The 19,733-nt window shown below is 42.4% G+C and overlaps 1 protein-coding gene and 1 long non-coding RNA gene across 2 annotated transcripts in view; one reads left to right on the top strand and one right to left on the bottom strand.

The window, feature by feature from the left end:
• The window catches only part of LOC123942488, a 158,138-nt gene extending 155,598 nt beyond the window's left edge, over positions 1–2,540 (bottom strand). Inside the window, exon 1 of the long non-coding RNA XR_006818429.1 lies at positions 2,280–2,540. This is a non-coding gene — a long non-coding RNA (uncharacterized LOC123942488). The remainder of the gene's footprint in view (positions 1–2,279) is intronic.
• A 638-nt stretch (positions 2,541–3,178) lies between these two features.
• On the top strand, positions 3,179–15,375 carry HEY2 (hes related family bHLH transcription factor with YRPW motif 2). Its single transcript, XM_046004347.1, has 5 exons — positions 3,179–3,396; positions 5,352–5,430; positions 5,563–5,646; positions 7,983–8,064; positions 12,299–15,375. The coding sequence occupies exons 1-5, from the start codon at positions 3,314–3,316 to the stop codon at positions 12,982–12,984; spliced, it is 1,014 nt and encodes a 337-aa protein (XP_045860303.1). The 5' UTR covers positions 3,179–3,313; the 3' UTR covers positions 12,985–15,375.
• The last annotated feature ends 4,358 nt before the right edge of the window (positions 15,376–19,733 follow it).

The raw sequence follows: 19,733 nt of genomic DNA, 5'->3' as shown, positions 1-19,733 counted from the left end.
TCTTACTCCCACGACTTTCAGTGAGCTAAATCACATAAACACAAAACATGGGCTAAATGACCAATTTCGGGAAGACGGCAGATTCCCCCCTCCTCCATTCCCTTTAGATCCTCATCCTGGGCTTTCTCTCCTAACGGCATTTCGTCTCCAGGAAAGTCTCTCATGTCTTTCGGTCTCATTATCTCATTGTACAAATCTTTGAAAAGGAAAGAGCCGTGGTTTGCTCTGTGCGCGGACATCTTTTCTTCTGCCCGGGCTCTTAGTAAGCCTTCAACCAACTTTCGCTGAAAAGGATGTCGCTGAGGGGCGATGAGGCTTGAAATGCTGCCGTTCTCTCATTCTCTTTTCTTTCTGTCCGCACAGGCAACCCCTCTTCCCCCTCTATCTCCCGACAATCCACAACCGTTTCTAAGTAAACCGGGGCGTTTCCTCCTTCTGTTTCTTCCTCTGACTCGAGAGTTACTTTCAGTAGAAGATAGATCAGACAAGACGCCTAACCAGGGGACAGTCAAACGGAATACTTGAGGGGAATAAAAGACCTAATTGAAAAATCCCATGCTGCCTAATCGCGGTTAAGTATTTTGCAGATAAGTAAGGATATTATTCTTTTGGTAGTGTTCAAAACACGGAGGTCTTTTGACCTATGCATTCTTGTTTATTTAAAGGATTTATACAGCGCTTACCATGCGCAGACACTGTTCCAAACACTTTTTAAAATATGGCCCTTTTTGCTTAAAGAAGTTTTCTAAGCGACATTAAATCCGCGTGGTTTTCGAACGTCCCTTATGTACTTTTTCTTATAACACTTTACAGCAGTTAAGTCTTCAAAGACAAATATGGAAAAATTATAACCAGTTGCTAGTTTATTGCAAGCAAACCATTTCCCTTTTCGCAATTTTTCACAATTATAGTAATCAAATGCACTAATATAGTGAGAATGAACTCTCTTTTTTCAGTGAGGATCTCAGACTTTGCGTCCTGCGCTGGTTTATTTGCTCGCCTGGCAAACATTAATTGCACCTGTAAGCCCTCACTTTCAGAAAAATGTGCAGCCTTCACTGGAAGTCGTGAAGGTTGAATTCGCACCAGGCCTGGTGCAGCGCATTCACCTGTGGCCGGAGCTGACTGGCCACTGGCACATCCTCCTTTGGAGGTGGGGCGGGCAACCGGTCGGTCGGGCTCAACACTGCAGGGCTACGGGGATCCCGAGCTGGTGGCGTCGGGGGAAGTCGGAGCCTGTGGGTAGCCGACCCGCTCAGCTTCGCTCCGTGCGCTCAGCTCGCCAGCGCTGCAGAAGAGCAGAGGCCCAGAGAGACCCTCACGGGCTGGGCATCCACCCTGAAGCAGGCAGCCGAGTTGGGGGGGGGGGTGTCACCGCCCCCCCCCCCCCCCCAGCGTCCCCGGCGTCCCGAGCTGACCTGGTCCAGCCCACCAGGGCCTGCCCGGCCCCCGCCGACTGTGTGCTTTGCCCGAGGTTAAGTTTCAGAAGTCAGGATGAAACGTTTTGGGTTTCTGTTCACACAGTTATTGCAGGCATCGCTGTGGGGACCGCACAAAAGAGACGAGGGCGTGTGGAGAAGGGGGTTTTGTGTTTTAATGAGGGCTTAACACGCTGGCTGCAAGTCCTTCCCGCTCTCCCCCGCCCAACTCCCACCGGGCCCAGTCTTCCCCCGACGCATCCTTTCCTCTCCACCTCCCGGCCCCGCGCGGGTCTCGTGTGGGGACAGAATGGAGTGTCAATGGGACGCCCTAAGCAGATCCCTAGAAAATCAGGAATCCGTCCGTGGCGGAGGGTTGTGATGAATGACAGACGCCCCTTTCTCCAAGCTTTCTCTTCTCCTAGAAAGCACGGAGCCGCCCCGGACAACGGGCCTCCGGCTCGACCGCGACCCACCCGCCGCCCGCCCGGCGGTCCCGCGGCTCCCGGCCGGGCGAGCCCACACCGCGTAGCGCGCGCGGTCCGCTCGGCTCCAGCCCCCGCGGAGGCACCTTGGCGTAGCCTGTTGAAGCAGCGCAACACGCGGGAAGAGCCGCTAGAAACACGTTCTGAAAGCACTTCTGTCGTTTTCACAAGCCACGTTGTCCAGTGCTCTCAAAACTGGACACGAATTCGTGCTTTGGAAAACAAAACCGAGTTTCCCAAGCGCCAATTTTTTCACGTTCGGAATTCTCATTAACTACCGCGGCGACTGCACACACCAAGGGGAGTGGAGAATCGCCATCCTCTGCATAGTCCAAGCCCGAAGAACTCGAACTACTAAAATTGGGTCCTGAAATACCTGCATCATGGGTCTAGTCTTTCCTGCCACCAGAACGGACACAACTGCGGTTCACGGTCCACTCGGCGGAGTTTACTATCCACAGCCCCCGTGGCCAAATGGAAATAACTGATTTCGAGCAAAGCGAACGTCACAGGGCAGCCGACCTCAGACCCTCCGACGGCCGGCGGTTAGGTACCTGGTCGGGGAAACTCACGTCCTTATCTGTCCACAGCCCAGAGGCCGCAAAGCAGCCTCGGGAGTTGCCAGGGAGAAAAGCAACTTTGATTTAAGGGTTTCAAAAACCCCAGAGGGCAAATGTGACCCTCAGGGTCAGCCAGTCAGCAGTTTTGGTCCAGACAGGGGACAGCCGAGTGGGGCGGTTCGGTTAAGCCACGGCGCCTCCCAACGTCACTACACGCTCGCTCACACTCAGCCACGCGCTTGGGGTTATTCTTTAAACACAGAGCAGCAACTTCTCCGCCAGACTGGGGGCGGGGGGTGAGGAGGAGGGCCGAAACCCGAGGTCCGGAGCCCGCCCCTCTAGGCCCTCCCCCGCCGCGCCCACGTCCGCGCCCACGTCCACGTTCGCGTGCTGCCCTAGCGGAGTTATCAGCCTCACGCTCACGCTCGCCACTGCCTCTCCCGCCCGTGCGCTGCTCCCGGACGCGAGGTGCGCGGCAGCGTTCCCACGCCTCGGCAGGAGGCTCACCGCGAGCACTGGGGAGCGCTGCCCCGCCCCTCCGCCCCAGCCAATCGCGGGACACGCCGACCCCAAGGAGGCGGAACCCGTCTGGGCGGTGGGGGCCTACGCGCGGGAGGCGGGCGAGGTAGCCCCGCCCGCGCGGAGGGGCGTGGCCGGCGCCGGTTCTTGCGGCCGATCCCGGCTGCGGCGTGGGAAAGAGCCGCGAGGAGCCGACCGCGTCGCCGCGGCAGCCGCGCCTTCCCGGGCCCAGAAAGGGAGGGAGAAAGGGAGGAGGCAGGCCGGGAGGGCGCTGCGCCCCGCTCCCCGTCGGTGGCTCGAGCTGGGCAGTGCCCGCGCCGTCTTCCCCGCGATGAAGCGCCCTTGCGAGGAGACGACCTCCGAGAGCGACATGGACGAGACCATCGACGTGGGGAGCGAGAACAATTACTCGGGGTGAGCGCGGGCTCGACGGGAACTCTCCGGAGCCCGAGGCGTCGGGGAGATTTGTGCGCGAGCTGCTCCTCGGAAATCCCGAGGCTCCTCTCCGCGGCGTGCTAACGGAGCCGGGAAAGTTTTGCCCGGGAAACTTGGAGCGGTGGGCGCTCACGGAGCGTGCAGTTGGGGTGGGCCGGAGGGTTGTCGGTTTTCACACCAGGGGTGGGGCGGAGAGGAAAGGGGACGCGACTGAAGCCCAGCGCAGGAGTTGGCGAGGGAGGGTCCCCGGCTGTCAGCGTTGGGCGCGCGGACAGGCGGGCGCAGGCGACGGGCGACGCCCCCGCCACGGAAACTGTGGGAGCACTTTCTGGGTGGGCCAGCTGAAGAGAGAAACAGATTGATATTATTTTATTTTTCAGGAGACTAAAAAGATGACTTGCCTTTTGTAGAAATTAAAGCAGTTTGTAATTTTAAGGCTACGTAGGCTGAGCTTTCCAGGTTGACTATGTGTGAGTGGGCGGACGGGAGGGTGAGTGACAGACGGAAGGATCGTTTCGGACGTAGATCATCTCCTTGACTGCTTGTTCTTAAGTCTGGAAGAGATCGGGGTCGTGGTCACAGAAGCCAGACCTCCACTTTCCAGGGACAGAGGGAGATTACCAGGCATTTCAATGCCAAGGCGGGTCAAATGATAATTGCTTCTAATTGGCATCCCCACAAGCTCCTTAATTATTTATCTGCAGCTGTCACTCAAAGAACAAAATTCTTCCTACCTTTGGAAAACTGGTTTTCTTTCCACGTCGTTATTCTAATAAGTACATACCAAAGCGTAAAATCAGCAACGGCAGAGATATTTACATGAAACGCTGTTCGCGAAGTATCTTTCAATTATTAAAGTGTGCGTCATCTTAAAAAATGAGATCTGAAAAACAGAAGAAGTCATGTGAAAGGCGAAACCAGTTGGGACGGGGTGGGACTGAGGGGGACAGTTAACTCAGAAATAAGATCCAGAAGTGAGAGGTGAGGTAATAAGAACCTGGTGTGTGCAACAGTCCTAAAATGAAAGAGAACAAATAACAGGAACCTGGAGAATTTGAGAACATAAAGAAGCATAGTATCCATGAATTATGAAGAGAAACATGTACAAACTAGAAAAGATGACAAAAGCTGTAAGTGACAAAATAATGATTGGATTGCACTTTCAATATAAAATATCTTTTCATTAGTAAACTCAAGATGGATTGCAGCTTCTAGAGGTTTAAGTTTAGGCTGAGGACTAGGAAGTACCTACAGTTTTATTTTCAAAGTAAAACATTTACCTAGTACTTGATCTCATTTTAGTTTCCCTATCAGTGGCATATTTAATTGGGGCATTCTTTTGGAATATTTGTATATAAAACGTAACATTTGTCATTTTTTTTTCCTGTTGTGAGATATAACTGAAGTTTTGAAATAGTCAGATAACTTCTGTTTATTTTGAAGATTGCATCTAGGGACAACAGTTTGACATGTGATGACTGTCTATCTGTTTGATAGTGGTGCTAAACATGGCCTTTATTTCAAAATAGCTTCGCTTTGTTTAGTGTATCTGACCAGAGGTTGGAGGAAGGATGCTATTAGAGAATTAGTATATTTTTAAGAAATTTTTATGAGTGGAGCTAGGAAGTACTAATAACTGACTTCTCACTCTGACTGCTCGTAAGTTTTTCACTGCAAGACTTTAAGTTTAGGGATGCTTTTGCAAGTGGATTTGGTGTCTGGATGACTTGTTGAAAAAGCAGGGAGGGCATGATTCTTACCTTAAAATATATATAAGGACTGAAAACAAAGTATGTTAAAAGTTAAGAATTAAGAATAAAATAACACAGACCTGAACTGTACAATCACTCAATGTTTAATGGGTGCCATGAAGTACCCAGAAGAAACCATTGTTATGTTAATGCAGCACCTGACATACCTTTCCTATTTCATAGGCAAAGTACTAGCTCTGTGATTAGATCCAATTCCCCAACAACAACATCTCAGATTATGGCAAGAAAGAAAAGGAGAGGGGTATGTGATTTTTTTTTTCTTTTTATTTCATGTAATCCAGCCTAATTTGTAACAGTTGTATTCTTCCATTAAAAGTAATTTTATCATTTGTGTATTCATAAACTTGTTGTTGTGTTGCTTCCTTTGGGATAGATAATAGAGAAAAGGCGTCGAGATCGGATAAATAACAGTTTATCTGAGTTGAGACGACTGGTGCCAACTGCTTTTGAAAAACAAGTAAGCTATCCTTACCCCTGACTACCCCACCAAAAGCCTCAAAAAATCTGATTCTCTCATCTGGGAATGTGGGTTCTTGTTAAAGCTCATTAAAATAATGGTGTATGTGCCCTGATCTGGCACAGAGCAGCTATTTCAATAAAATGCTTTGTTGTGGCAAAACTATTAAAAACATAATCCATCATGAAGTTGAAAAACATTTCCATTCTTCAGCTTATTTTTCCCTTAAGGGTAAAAGTGTTCATGCTTTCTCTGTTCTTTCTATGAAGACCAGTAGTGGTTTTGTTTAAAACTGAGCTGTATGTCGTGCTCTTTTAAAAAATATATCAAGTGAAATTTCATTTTTGTTTCAAACAGTTAAAAAAAAAAGTGCTTTTTATTTTAAAAATAACCAAAGTCCAGGAAGTAACATCTCTAGCTCTATTTCCTAAATGATAATACTAATAAAATCTTATTACCAAATCACTTGGTTTCATTTTTAGTGCCTGGATTAATAGAATAGCATTCTAGTTGGGGCATCTTTTTGGAAGTTTGGTAAAAATAGAACTACCCATAAATTTCCTTTTTCAGAATTCAGGGTATTCCTTTACCCAAAAAAAAAAAAAAAAAAAAAAAAAGATTTTTGCACACTTAGAAAAGGGAGAAGCCAAATGTTTAAATTTTCCTTTGTCGTTTGGAAAAGTTGTATATCTCTTGCCGCAACGGCTAATGACAGATTTCTAAGAGCATCTTTCAAAGAATGTGGCATCGTATGCTATTGAAAATACTTTGAATTTAATTAAAGTAGGGTATAAGGCAGCAGTTGTTTGTTTATTTCATCTTGTTGTTTGCTTCATGAACCACAAACACAGCAAGCCCTACAAAGCCCTTGGAAATTATCCAGAAACTGTTATTTTGCTATTTATCATTTTCACTGAAACTGTTGTACATTTTCATGGATATATTTAAAATTAACAGAAGCACAAGATGTAATATGCTCTTGATTGTACATTTTTGAGAGAAAACAAGATACCTATATGCTGAAGCTGTCTTTGGTGAGCTGAATGTAATGTGGAAATTGTAGTTTTGATAAGTAACATTTTCAATGACAATAGGCTGAAAATGAAAAATATCAGTAATTGGCGTTCTCATTTTGAGGACTGAAATGTCTGCATTTATGAAGAACAGTCAGTTTGGTGATTTTCCCCCCACTTAGTTTGTTAGGTTTTTTTTTCTTAAATGTCGACTTAAAACAAACCTTAAAAGCAAACCTCAGTTGTTTGGCAGTTAGTTACCATAAACACAGGCTTTCCCGTTTGCCAAGCTTGGCTACCAACCCTAGTGAGCTGGCCCTGTCACAGTATGATTAGAAGAGTGTTCTTTCTAGCAGTTTAAATAACTCTGGCACTCTCACCATGTACAGGGTGCTGATAATTTTCACAAAACAAGTAGAGCATAGGAACCTGAAAAAAACTTGAGTTTCCTTTTCAAAAAGACATATTGGTTTAATTATTCAGCTTTTCCAGGAAATTAGAAGCCACCCACAGTCCTCTGAGGCAGTTCAAGGTGGCACATTTTTATCTCAGTTGGTTTCCAGAGGTTGCCTTATTTTAAAAAGAAGGACATATAAATTATTTTCAAAATATTTTATTAAGAACTATTGTAAAGGGTTCAAACCAATAATAAATAAATGGGTGCCGTTTATTGCCATTAAACATTTCTGATGCTTACTAGATGGGTAGTAAATTATGCTTTCTTGTTTATGATTTTGGAATTCACAGTGACACCTGCTGGTAATTTTGGGGAAAAAAACAAAAACAAAAACAAAAACAAAACATCTTAAAAGTCTCCCTTTTTTTGTTTTGTTTTGTTTTGCTTCTGCTTACCAGGGGTGTGTCTTAAAGACTTATTAGAACTTTTTATTTTTGAAAAATCTAATTTGCTAAGGTTCTGTCTCTTTATCCTTCAGAGTGGGATTTAACTGATCTAGTACTGTGGCATTATGTAAGAATACAGGATGACCCCTAATGAAATATAAGGTAGAGATTGGATGCAAGGTTTGAGATTTTTGCATTTATAATTGTTGTAGTGGAGTGATTTTAGGAGTATAATTATTCTTAGGATTAAAAAATTGTTATGCCTTTTATTCTTTAAAAGATAAATTGGCAAATATCTGTCATTAAGTATGCAACACAGTAATTATTGTTTACATGTAAAGTTTGCAAAGAACTCAAATGTTTCTGTGAAAAAAATTAAACTTAGAATCTTCTAATGAAAAGGAAAATTGAAAATCCAGTGTGCAATATTCCAAATCAGTTTCCATAGAACTTCTAAGACTTTATTATTTGTTTATGTAGGGATCTGCAAAGTTGGAGAAAGCCGAAATATTGCAAATGACAGTAGATCACTTGAAGATGCTTCAGGCAACTGGGGGTAAAGGTAAGTAGGTGGCTTCATTTTTACCCCCTTTCCACCTCTCACTTCTCATTTTCCCCCCTAAGATTATAGGAAAGTCATAGTTGAACAGTTCTTTAACAAGCTGAGATAGGAGGTCCCAGATTAAAGCTGTGGAAATCAATGCTAATGGCAGGATTGAACTCGTGGGAAAGAACTTCTGGAACAAAAGAAGCACTTGACCCTGGACTTGTGTTTGCTTTCATAATACTGTGGGAGTAAAGCTTCATTCACAGCAGCCTGGTCAGAGATTTGTTTGGGACCTCAGGAGCACATGCTGGAATCTGTACAGAAAGACAAAATAAACACACAAACATCCAAACATAAACAGGAGGTTAAAGACAATCTTTTTCTCTTCTCCTTTCCCTTCCCTTGAACCCCCCTGCCCCCCCCCCCCCCCGCCCCGCCATTAAATCAAGACTAGGTCTCAACATAAGGCAGCCATTCCAAAGGAATTGACTTGAGGATTATTTTCACATTTTGGTTGGTCTTGGGTTTAGACAAGACAGAACATTTGAAGTATAGGTAGTGAATCTCTGTACTGAAAACTATTAATGGAGCAGAGTCATTCCTGCAGACACCAAACAGGAACAGGTACACTGGGCCCAGTGCCCAGGAGAGACGTCTTCTGTACTGGATAGTGATTTAGTGTAGAATTATCCAGAGGTCAGAGATGGACCCTCATGTCACATTAAAAATGAAACAAGATGGGATCATGAGGGAGACAAATCATAAGAGACTCTTAATCTCACAAACTGAGGGGGGGGGTTGCGGTAGTGGGGGGTGGTGAGAGGTAGGGCTAGGGTAGCTGGGTTATGGACACTGGGGAGGCTATGTGCTATGGTGAATGCTGTGAATTTTGTAAGACTGATGATTCACAGACCTGTACCCCTGAAGCAAATAATACAGTATATGTTAATAAAAAAACAGGAGATCCTGAAAGCTGTAATATTCATTCAGACTTCATGATCCCTCTTCTACTCAGACTTGATTTTGCCCTTTTGTATCTTTTTTATCCTTCAAGCAGGCCTTTTCTATTCACCTTCACCAAGCGTGTTGTGTTAAGTAATATATTTGACAACTGAGTAGGGAGAGGCTACCACTACGAGGGGCTAAGTGCTGCCCTCTCCACCTTGGCGGCTTCTCTGCTCAGCATTAGCCTTTCATTACAACATAGTATCACAGTTTGTCCTCGATCAGAGCAGGGGCAAAGCATTGGAGGTAAATAGCCATTTACTGATTGCAATGGAAGTACTGAAGTATTTAACTCCAGTATGGCCATACTGTCAAGGACCTGTGGAACATCAGCCCTGGCCTTCACTGTCCTTTACGTGTATCAGGTATGGTGGGTGGGGGAGATGATCACTGTAAAGAGAAGCCCCCATGGTTTGACTTAACAGTTGCACCTTCCCTAGAAACCATCCTGAATGGGTATGGAATTGTGATTTCTAATCATTTAAATGTAGCCCTCAGCATAGGATGCAAAAACTTTTATATAATAGAGAAGAGAACTGGATGAAATCATAGAAGCCAGTGATCCAGGCCAGCTTGGCCATTGCCTCGCCTTTAACCCAAGACAGAAGTGCTCTGTTGTGCTGTGAGGCCTACACTAGCATTCTGAGCTCTAAAGCCCCTCCTGCCCCATGATTTTGATTCTGCACCTGCCACCTCAGGATAGTAGGAGACAGACTGAGCTGGCGATGGTGCAGGAACAGCAGTTTGATTGCTCTGCCTCTCTTGGTGGTGTTCAGCACAAGACTGAGAATTCTTATCAGGGTTTCAAATATTTGGCATGAGCTAAACTTCTAAAGAGTAATATTGTTCTTACGCCTTATTATAAAAACTAGTTCCATTCTTAGTTGCTATTCTTGGCTACCTGAACAGTCCTAAAATTCATCCCAGAATAGTTTATGAACAGACATTTGCAAGCAAGCGCCATACAAGTCACCTGACTGCCAAGTCATTAGAGAGGTCATCCCACAGGAGAAAGTATGGGCCTTGAAGGGGAGGGGGAGGGCGGCTGGCAATGTGGGCTCACATCATCCAAGACTCACAACTGCTGTGGGGGCCTCACAGTGTAGTGATGAAGGACAGAGACTCTGCAGTTGGGTTGCCTGGTTTCCAAACCTAGCTCTGCCATATATTAGCTGTGTGACCTTGGGTAAACTACGAACCCCCTTTGCCCCAGTTTCCTCATCTGTAAAAGGAGGGCAGTGTTGGTGTCTACCTCACAAGGTTGTTGGGAGTTTATTCACTTAAAGCCACACAGCAGTGATGGCACAGAGGAAGCAATATGGACCCAAGTGCTTTCATTATTGGCCCAAGATTATTCCTAGGGGACAGCTGCTCATCGTCATTTCCCTCTGCGTTCAGCAATAGAATAGGAATTACACAATTTATATTCCTTAGTACACAACAGAGAACTCAGCCATATACAACAACATACAACTGGCAAACCACAAATTTCAATCATTCTTTGCCCACTCATGAAAATTCTTGGAAGCCCCTGGGGTTCCAGTTCTGTTGGTCTGTTCTTTAGTCTGTCTCAGTATTAATAGCCTCTGGAGAGAATTTAGTAGAGTAACCTACATTTCTAGATCCCTGTGTGTTTCTGGACTCTGTCTCCAGTTGATTTCATCCCTCCTTGTCATGAAAATTAGAAGCCTACAAAGCCCAACAAAGAACCCTGAGGGTTCTCATGTGAAATCTTTCTATGGAGGTGTCCTCAGGAAGAGCTTTCCCTCTTAATCCTAGGGACTTTGTTGCTATCTAAGCTGAAGTCCTGGAATGATACCTATTTTTGTTGCTGATCTTCCATATTTCATGATATTCTCTTACATCAGATTTGTGCTGTCATTGTTACTGTTTTAATGGTATATATTTTTACACCATATGTCTTTTTGGGACTTTCAAATTTCTGCTGATATTCTACCTTTAGGAGTTTGAATATTGTGACTTCTGTTTTCCAAAGTGCTTTGATTATACAGTAAGATGGTTTACTTTTTAGATGACAAATGAAACAGGTAATACTTTGATCTGCAGAAATGTGAAAAAGATAATGTAGTAAATGCTTTAGGTAAAAATAACTTTGAATGTAATACTTCTCATTTATGTGTGCCCATATCCCAAAACTGAGTAAAGTTTTAATTTGAAAATTGCTAAAAAAAAGATTAAAAAAAAAAGTTGTAAGTGAGAATCTGAAAAGGATACATTTATACACATTAGAGGTCACACATTCGAAGTGGTGACATTTCCCTAAATATCTGATTAACATTCTACCCTAAATTTGCACTGATAATAATGATACATTACTATTTTTTATCCAATGTATTTTATTTGGATAAAAAGTGATTCTCATATATGTGACTCTGCTCCAGCCATTTTTAATGGTTGTTACCTTGGTGGGGGGCAGGGAGCGTGCATGTATAGATACTGAAAAATTAATACACATTTTTTTCTTGAGTAGATGCCAGGAAAATGTAAGCTAACCAGTGAAGGCAATATATCTTTGAATTTCAGGAAAGCAAGGAGTTATAATAACCTCATATCAGTAAAGCAGCCTTCTATTGCCTGATAGAAAAATAAGATCTTCAAATTAGTAACCCCCAAATTAAAAAAAAAAATCTTTGTTTCATCAAATTTTTCATATAATTTGCTAAAAAAAAAAAAAAACACCAAGTCAGGAAGCATATATGAATTTATTAAGAGATTCTAGCACATTTTTAAAGAAAATCCTCAAGCTGCTAACATGCATTTTGTATCTGTTACAAATGCCAAGAGTGAGGATGTTTCAGATAAACCCTTTAATCTCCATCGCATGTGACAGAGACAGAGAGACTGAAACTCTGTACTACAGTGAAAAAGTTTACTAGGGAATTTCACTGTCACAGCACAGAAGGAGAGGACCCCCCGCCTTGTTTTTTTTAATGAAAGTATTGGAAACACGAACGTTCTTAATTTTTTCCCCCACTGTGATATTTGGTTGCAAGAACCACCATAGTGTATAGCATTGCTAGTGTTGTCACACATGTGAATTGCAAAGTTAATTTCTTCTACAAAAATTACAACCAGAAATAACTGGCAGCATTTTCAGAAAGGGTCGCCATTCTCCTTGAAACTTGGTAAGGACAGAGGGGAGCACAATTGGTGGTTCCTCATAGTCACCTTACCGTTTTCTCTCGCACTCCCTCTCCCGCCCACCCGTCCATCCCCGTCTCAGGCTACTTTGACGCGCATGCTCTGGCCATGGACTTCATGAGCATTGGCTTCCGGGAGTGCCTGACAGAAGTGGCCCGGTACCTGAGCTCTGTGGAGGGCCTGGACTCCTCCGACCCCCTGCGGGTGCGACTGGTCTCTCATCTCAGCACGTGTGCCTCGCAGCGGGAGGCGGCGGCCATGACGTCCTCTCTGGCCCACCACCACCACCCCCTGCACCCGCACCACTGGGCGGCAGCCTTCCACCACCTCCCCGCGGCCCTGCTCCAACCCAACGGACTCCACACCTCCGAGTCCTCGCCTTGTCGCCTCTCCACCGCTACGGAAGTGCCTCCTGCCCACGGCTCCGCCCTCCTCACAGCTACATTCGCCCACGCCGACTCTGCCCTTCGGATGCCATCCACGGGCAGCGTTGCCCCCTGCGTGCCACCTCTCTCCACCTCCCTCTTGTCCCTGTCCGCCACTGTCCACGCGGCCGCAGCTGCAGCCACCGCCGCAGCGCACAGCTTCCCTCTGTCTTTCGCGGGGGCCTTCCCCATGCTCCCACCCAACGCAGCTGCGGCCGTGGCAGCCGCCACAGCCATCAGCCCGCCCTTAACCGTGGCAGCCACGTCCAGCCCGCCGCAGACAAGCGGTGCAACAAACAGTAAACCTTACCGACCCTGGGGGACAGAAGTGGGAGCTTTTTAAGTTTTCATTGGACTTTTTGCAATAGTAACTGAATGTCCTTCATTTCAGAGTCAGCTTAAATCTCTGCACCCTGAAAGTAGCCATACAGATGTCTACAGATCCACAAAGGAACAATAAAGCTATTTGAGACACAAACCTCCCAAGTGGAAATGTGGTATTATCTTTTTTCTCGTGTTTTGTTTAAGGCAGCTTGGTAACTGACATCAGCAACTTTTGAAACCTTCACACTTGTTTTCATTTAGAAATCTCCTGGAAAATATATGGACTGTATCATCCAGCAGTGCATCAGTATGTCTGATTTGGGGGGAAAAACAAAAAACCTGACTGGATTCTCTTGAAACTAGATGGAAAAAAAAATACTCGTGTTTCATAAGTGCCTGAGCTAGTAAAGTTTTCTTCTGAATATATAACATTGCACAAGTAAAGAAGAGTGTAGAAGTTAGGTTAAGAAAGGGAAGGGACAGAAGTCTTGCATTAGGTTGCAGACATTTTAATAAGGTGTCAGAGAAGAGTAGTCTATTGAAACCAACAGATTTTTCTTGGCCAAAAGGATTGCTGAAAATAATTTTCAAGTTGAAAGACCTAGTTTTATCTTAGTTTGCTTCTTTGTACAGACTTGCCTGCCAAGTGGTGACATTTAGCAATGCATTGGTATAAGCAATTATTCCATCAGTGCTCAGATTAACAACCATTTCTGCCCTGCCTGCAAGCCCCCAGGCACTTTTTTTCATGGTTCAAAATATGGTGCTTCTTTATGTAAACCATGCATTTATAGAAAGAGTGCACCTAAAAGCAGTTGCCTACCATGTGCCCACCAGAAGCTATTTGATTCATGCCAACTTGAAAATTCTCCAGTTTGTAAAAGTTTAGGTTAATTTATTGTTTCATTCAGACTATTTTTACATATTTATCCTCTTCATTTTGTCCTGATAATGTGTAATGTCTATTCTTGTCACCCTTTGGGAAAAGTTGCATTTCTGGAGGTGATGAGACAGGGAGAGAGCGTTGCGAAGAGAAAAGCCACGATTTTTAAATGCTCTTTGTCAAGCTCATGATTGCATTTGATCCTAAATCAAGATGAATGTATGGAGTGGGATGTACAGAAATTATTTTTGTTCATGACTAAACTAGTGCTACATAATGGTGTTTTTCTTTTTTTTTTTTTTTGTTTGTTTAATGACAACATAATCTCTTAATACATTGAAATTGAGCACATGAGATTTTATGTTTGAAAGATAAAGACACAGCATGTATTCTTATGCACTTCATTTCTCTGCTGTGTGGAGAGAGCAATAAACATGAGAATGTTAAACATTATGCAAAATTATACTTTTTAAATACTTGTTTTAAAATTATTGTACCCAGTCTTTTTTTGCATTACTTTGTAACCTTTTTCTATGCAAAAATCTACATATCACTAATTAAATGAAGTCCTTTTTGACTATTTTCATGTGGATGATTTGCTTTGCAGAATGGAAAGTTGACATGAATTTCAAGCAAGGCCTTCCTTCACTAAGTTTAAGCGGTGGCTTTTCTTTTTCTCTTTCAGAGTCATTTAATATAATTCACAGCTTGCCTGAAAATAACATTTATCTGAGCTTGTAAATCAATTAGGCATAGGCAGGTATGACATTATTTGGAGACAGGAAGTGATTTCCTCTCCCTTTTATTCTTAACCATGGTTCTTGGAAAAGTGCAAATACAAGAACTCCAGATAGTAGTAAACTGAATCTAGGATAATAAGCTAGAATGTGTCATACGTTTTGTAACTCAAAAACGTTTGTAGAGGGTTTTTAAAATATCATATGCATATGTGATAAGCATATACATGCTTCCTGATGATAAATCCTCTGTACCTACCTCAGTGAAACTCTTTTGATGCTGTAGAAATTATGCACATATCTCTCCTTCAATGAAGCCTAGAAGAGATTATTTCAGTCCCTGAAGTTATTGGGCCAAACATAAGAAAAGAATTTTAAAAAAATGCTTTTATTCATATCAGTTATGCTCACAGTTAAAGAATGCGAGGTTTCCTACATTATTTTAGTTTTGAAAAATTAAGTACATAGTTGTTCTAATTTTTGTCTATAAGTGGGAAAAAAATAAGCAAAACCAGATCACTTTGTTCCTCCTGTCTGTAAGTTCTGTGGTCATTGTATTTGCAATTAGCTCTGATGGAATTAGGTAGTAAATAAGAAAATGAATTTAGTAGTATTTGAAGTTTGCTTTTTAATCATGGTTTGTGGACAATACGCATAGAAATAATTCTTATTTTAAGATCAAATGCTGATTCTGTGCCTGTTGTAATGTCAGCATTCAAAGAATTTCTTTCCTTTTTTGGAATGTAAACTATTTTTGAGATCAGGAATTTTTATTTTTAATTTTGATCAAATATTTTAAGATAGATCCTCTTCCTCCTTTCCTCCCTTTCTTGTCCTTTTTGTTTTTCCTTATATTTTTTCCTTCCCAGTTACATATGAGTTGTTATTTTTCCAATTAAATGATTAAAATATTTGCCAAACAACTTTACCATAGTTGCTAAGGGTTTTCATGGTTCCTAAAGATAATTGTTGTCTGTAATTTTGGTCATGTGAAGTTAATTGTTTCTTGATAAATGTTTCATATCATCAGGTATTAACATCACATTTCACTGTTAAAAAAACAAAATGCAACTAAGTAAATTTAAAGATCAAATTGGCTTTATTTGACAATTCATGAATTGGGCAGCCTCCCATCTAGCAAATAGAAAGGAGCGGGAAGAAGCCATACAAAATGGAAGGTTTTTATAGGCAGAGGGGGCTGAAAAAGGAAGTTGGTAACAAAGAGTGGATTGTTTCAGTCAAGGTCACCTTCCTTTGGGGGAGGGGACGGGTCTGTCACACAGATGACCTCACTGTTACTGATTGGTTAATTCCAGATTTGCTAAAGGTCACTGGTTGAAAGTCACTGTAATTTGGTTAGATATTAAGTCTTGGTTTGCTGATGTGGGGCTTGCACAAGTGACTCCATTTTGGACTGTTGTTTCTTTTTAACAACTGTTCCCATCTCTGGTTCAATGTTTTGTGAGAGTGATATCCCACATTTAGGTGTGGTTAATTTTCATGTTTGTTCCCAAGATAGAAAAAAATCAGTTTTTATGATCCAAGGGGAAAATAACTTTTAAATTTAAATTTAGTGGTGGCTTTTATTTATGCCAAAGTTAGTCCTAAAATTAACTCAAGGGATTTGGGGAAGATAAAAGGAAAGAAGTGACATTTTTAGAAATTTGTTTTTCCCCAAATGTTAAAAGCTATATGCATGCTTAATGTTAAAACAAACAAAAAAACAAACAACAACAAAAAAAAAAAACAAAGAAAACAATTTAGCTGATACAAACAAACTTTAACACTTTATGAAGCAGTCTTCTTTTGGAGAACTGCAAAATGGGGCAGAAGGCAGAGAGATTTTATAGGATAAAGCATAAAGAACAAGGAAGAGAAAAATGGGAAATATCTGATTGGCAGGGTTATGCAATCAACCTTGTTTAGAGTGAGAAGGCTCAGAGTTGGCTTGGCATTGGGGTATTGGCTAACTGGATATCCTGCATTTCTACTCAAGGGGAACATTTACAGAGACTCAAAAGTTATATAAAGTTCCATTTGCTGATGGAGCACCTGGGCGGTAGTGGCTTCATCCTGGGCCTAAAAATGTGTTTCAATGCTCATTAAAACACAGTTCTGTGTTTCACATCAGTGAGGCAGAAGGTCTTTATTGACTACTATGCCCAGCACTGTGTGTACATGTTAACTTGCCAGGGACATGTGGTACGTGGACATGTGCTTCCACAGGCTATCAGTGAAAGGTATGGCTGTTATTCTAGCTCTTCACAAGGACCCTCCAAAGAAGAAGGTGCCAAGAGAGTGAGGCAAGGGGTTTCTGAGAACTAGTTGGAGAGGCTTGTTGGTCTCTTTGGGATCTTTTGCTATTATAAATATGATAATCTTATCATTTGAACAAATATGAGGCACTTTTAAAGTAAATTGAAACATAAAAAAGGCCAAATATTAACTAGCGTGGTGGCTTTAATGATCCACATGTACATATGTATCGTAAATCTTAATGAGTGTTTTGGATCATCTTTATATAATCAACTTGTTCCTTTCCCAATCATTACATGAATTCAAAGCAAGAGTGATCACCTTAGGTCATCATCACAAAGCAATTTCCATAAGTGTAAGATTCCAACATTTGCAAGATACACTATTGGATAAAGGTCAGTTTTTAAGGAAAAGAGCCACCACAAGAGAACATTACCCATTGATCATAAGAATCCCAATTTCCAGAGTGTAAAAATGAGAAAAAAAGGGGGGGATACATCTTGAATCTGAGGCAACACTGTAGTATAATAACATACTTCAATGCAAATTTTAAAAATCCATGGCTATGGGGTGTCTGGGTGGCTCAGTCCAGTTAAGTGTCTGCCTTCAGCCCAGGTCATGATCCTGAGGTCCTGGGATGGAGCCCCATGTCAGGCTGGCTCCCTGCTCAGTGGGGAGCCTGCTTCTTCCTTATACTCTGCCTGCAGCTTTCCCCGCTTGTGTTCTCTCTGTCAAATAAATACATAAAATATTTTTTAAAAATCCATGGCTAGAGATATACAGAGATTAAGATGTGGCTGACTTAGCTTACTTTAAAAATATGTCATCAGGATGGGGTCCTAGTCAAATTATGAATCTGGATTGATTTTGTAAGTTTTTTTTTTAAGATTTTATTTATTTGACAGAGACAGATCACAAGTAGGCAGAGAGGCAGGCAGAGAGAGAGAGAGAGAGAAAGAGAGAGAGAGAGAGAGGAAGGGAAACAGGCTCCCTGCTGAGCAGAGAGCCCAATGGGAGGGCGGCTGGATCCCAGGGGATTGTGACCTGAGCTGAAGGCAGAGGCTTTAATCCACTGAGCCACCCAGGCACCCCAATTTTGTAAGCTTAATGACCTAAAGATAGATATATTTTTGAAGCTTTTTATGTTTTTATTGCCCAATGGGACTATTCCCAGCTCTGCATTTTACTAAAGAATGGAGTTTGACTTCCCCTTGTAATTCTTTTAAGATCTAAACAATAACTGAGGTTGTGAATATTTCAGCAACTAAAACAAAGCACTGCAGTAAATATGACATCATAAACTGTGACTATAGCTCAAATTCTTTGGAAGGATAAGTCTTTGAACTCAGATGGGAAGGTTTTAGCCCCTTAGCTTACATCGACAGTCTTGTATGTGGAGCCAGAGGCATGAGAAATGGTTCCCTAGGTACCAGGTAGTACATTCTCCCATCCTTTCAACTTCAAAGGAATTCAACTATTCAACTATTCAAAGGAATAGACAGGAATGGGTTTGGTCAGGGAATTGGGTCCTCTTATAATGGAACACCAGTACCTACCTAAGTCATATCTAATAAAACATGTTAATACTAACTACAAATATTATTCAGTTGTTCTTTGTGCTAAATTCTATGCTAAGTGTTTAAAATTTGTTGTCTCATTTAATAAGCTGTCCTATGGAATGCATATATTATTGTAACTATCCTATGGAATGCATATATTATTATCTCGGCTTCACATATTAGGAATTGGAGAGTAACAGGTTAACTGCCCAAGGTCATACCTAGCAGTTTGAGCTATGACTCAACCCAGGCCTGTCTGATTCTTCAGCCCATACCTTTGAACCTCTAGGCTATGGCTTTTGACACTGCTTTTTCAGACTCAAGAATATTTCAACAGGCCTGGAATCACTTTGAATTATTGACAAGAGTAAATCTCTCTATCATATTAGCATAAAAATGTCTACCATCTTACCCTTTTAATATATGAAAGGGTTTAAAAAAAAGAATAACTCCACTTTATTCCATTATAGAGCATAAAAGGAAATAGTTTTGGCAGTTTTCTCATTTTAGCTTTCAAGCAGGTCATACCTACCTTACCTTAATCAGTGAGCCTCAGTAATGGCTACAAAATTATCTCATTCAAGGTGGTTGGCAAAGGTAAAGCATAATGGTGAACTATTAAGACAAGGTGTCTGGGGGCTCCTGGCTGGCTCAATCGGAAGATCATGCAACTCTTGATCTTGGGGTTGTGAGTTTGAGCCCCACTTCACGTGCAGAGATTAATTAAATAAATAAAACTTAAATAAATAATAAAATAATAAATAATAAAAACTTTAAAAAAAAGAGAGAGAGAGAGTGGGGCGCCTGGATGGCAGAGTTAAAGCCTCTGCCTTTGGCTCAGGTCATGACCCCAGGGTCCTGGGATCAAGCCCCGCATCAGGCTCTCTGCTCAGCAGGGAGCCTGCTTCCTCCTCTCTCTGTCTCTGCCTGCCTCTCTGCCTACTTGTGATCTCTGTCTGTCAAGTGAATAAATAAAATCTTTTAAAAAATAAAAGAGAGAGAGATGAGGTATCTGAGAAAACTGAGTTTGAAGAGAAAATATCGCCCCCAGTCTCCCACTGGATGTAAAAGATAAGAGGTTATGGGTGGGGGAAGGAGGATGGGATGGGGGAGAATGCTGGATCATTCTGAATACTTACATATTCCAGGTCCATCATGTCATAAACCAATACTCATCATTTGGCCTAGAAAGACTTGCCCAGTAACCCATCCACTGTAACAATTCTCATTACCAGGAAAGAATTTCGAACTAGCCTGAACATTCTGGCCTACTGTTAAGCATGTTTTCCCAAGAGCAGTTAGCCATTTATATGTGTATAAGTTTTTTAAAAAT

Source organism: Meles meles, chromosome 5, assembly GCF_922984935.1.
Source record: "Meles meles chromosome 5, mMelMel3.1 paternal haplotype, whole genome shotgun sequence".
In the NCBI taxonomy this organism is placed as follows: Eukaryota; Metazoa; Chordata; class Mammalia; order Carnivora; family Mustelidae; genus Meles; species Meles meles.
Note: the sequence above shows the minus strand (reverse complement) of the source record. Positions and strands in the feature narration are given on the sequence as shown.

Bases quoted from the DNA above. Each gene is read 5' to 3' on its own strand.
- HEY2 (XM_046004347.1), top strand. From the start codon at position 3,314: ATGAAGCGCCCTTGCGAGGAGACGACCTCCGAGAGCGACATGGACGAG. The intron at 3,397-5,351 runs GTGAGCGCGGGC...CCTATTTCATAG, and splicing joins AGCGAGAACAATTACTCGGG to GCAAAGTACTAGCTCTGTGA. The intron at 5,647-7,982 runs GTAAGCTATCCT...TTGTTTATGTAG, and splicing joins CAACTGCTTTTGAAAAACAA to GGATCTGCAAAGTTGGAGAA.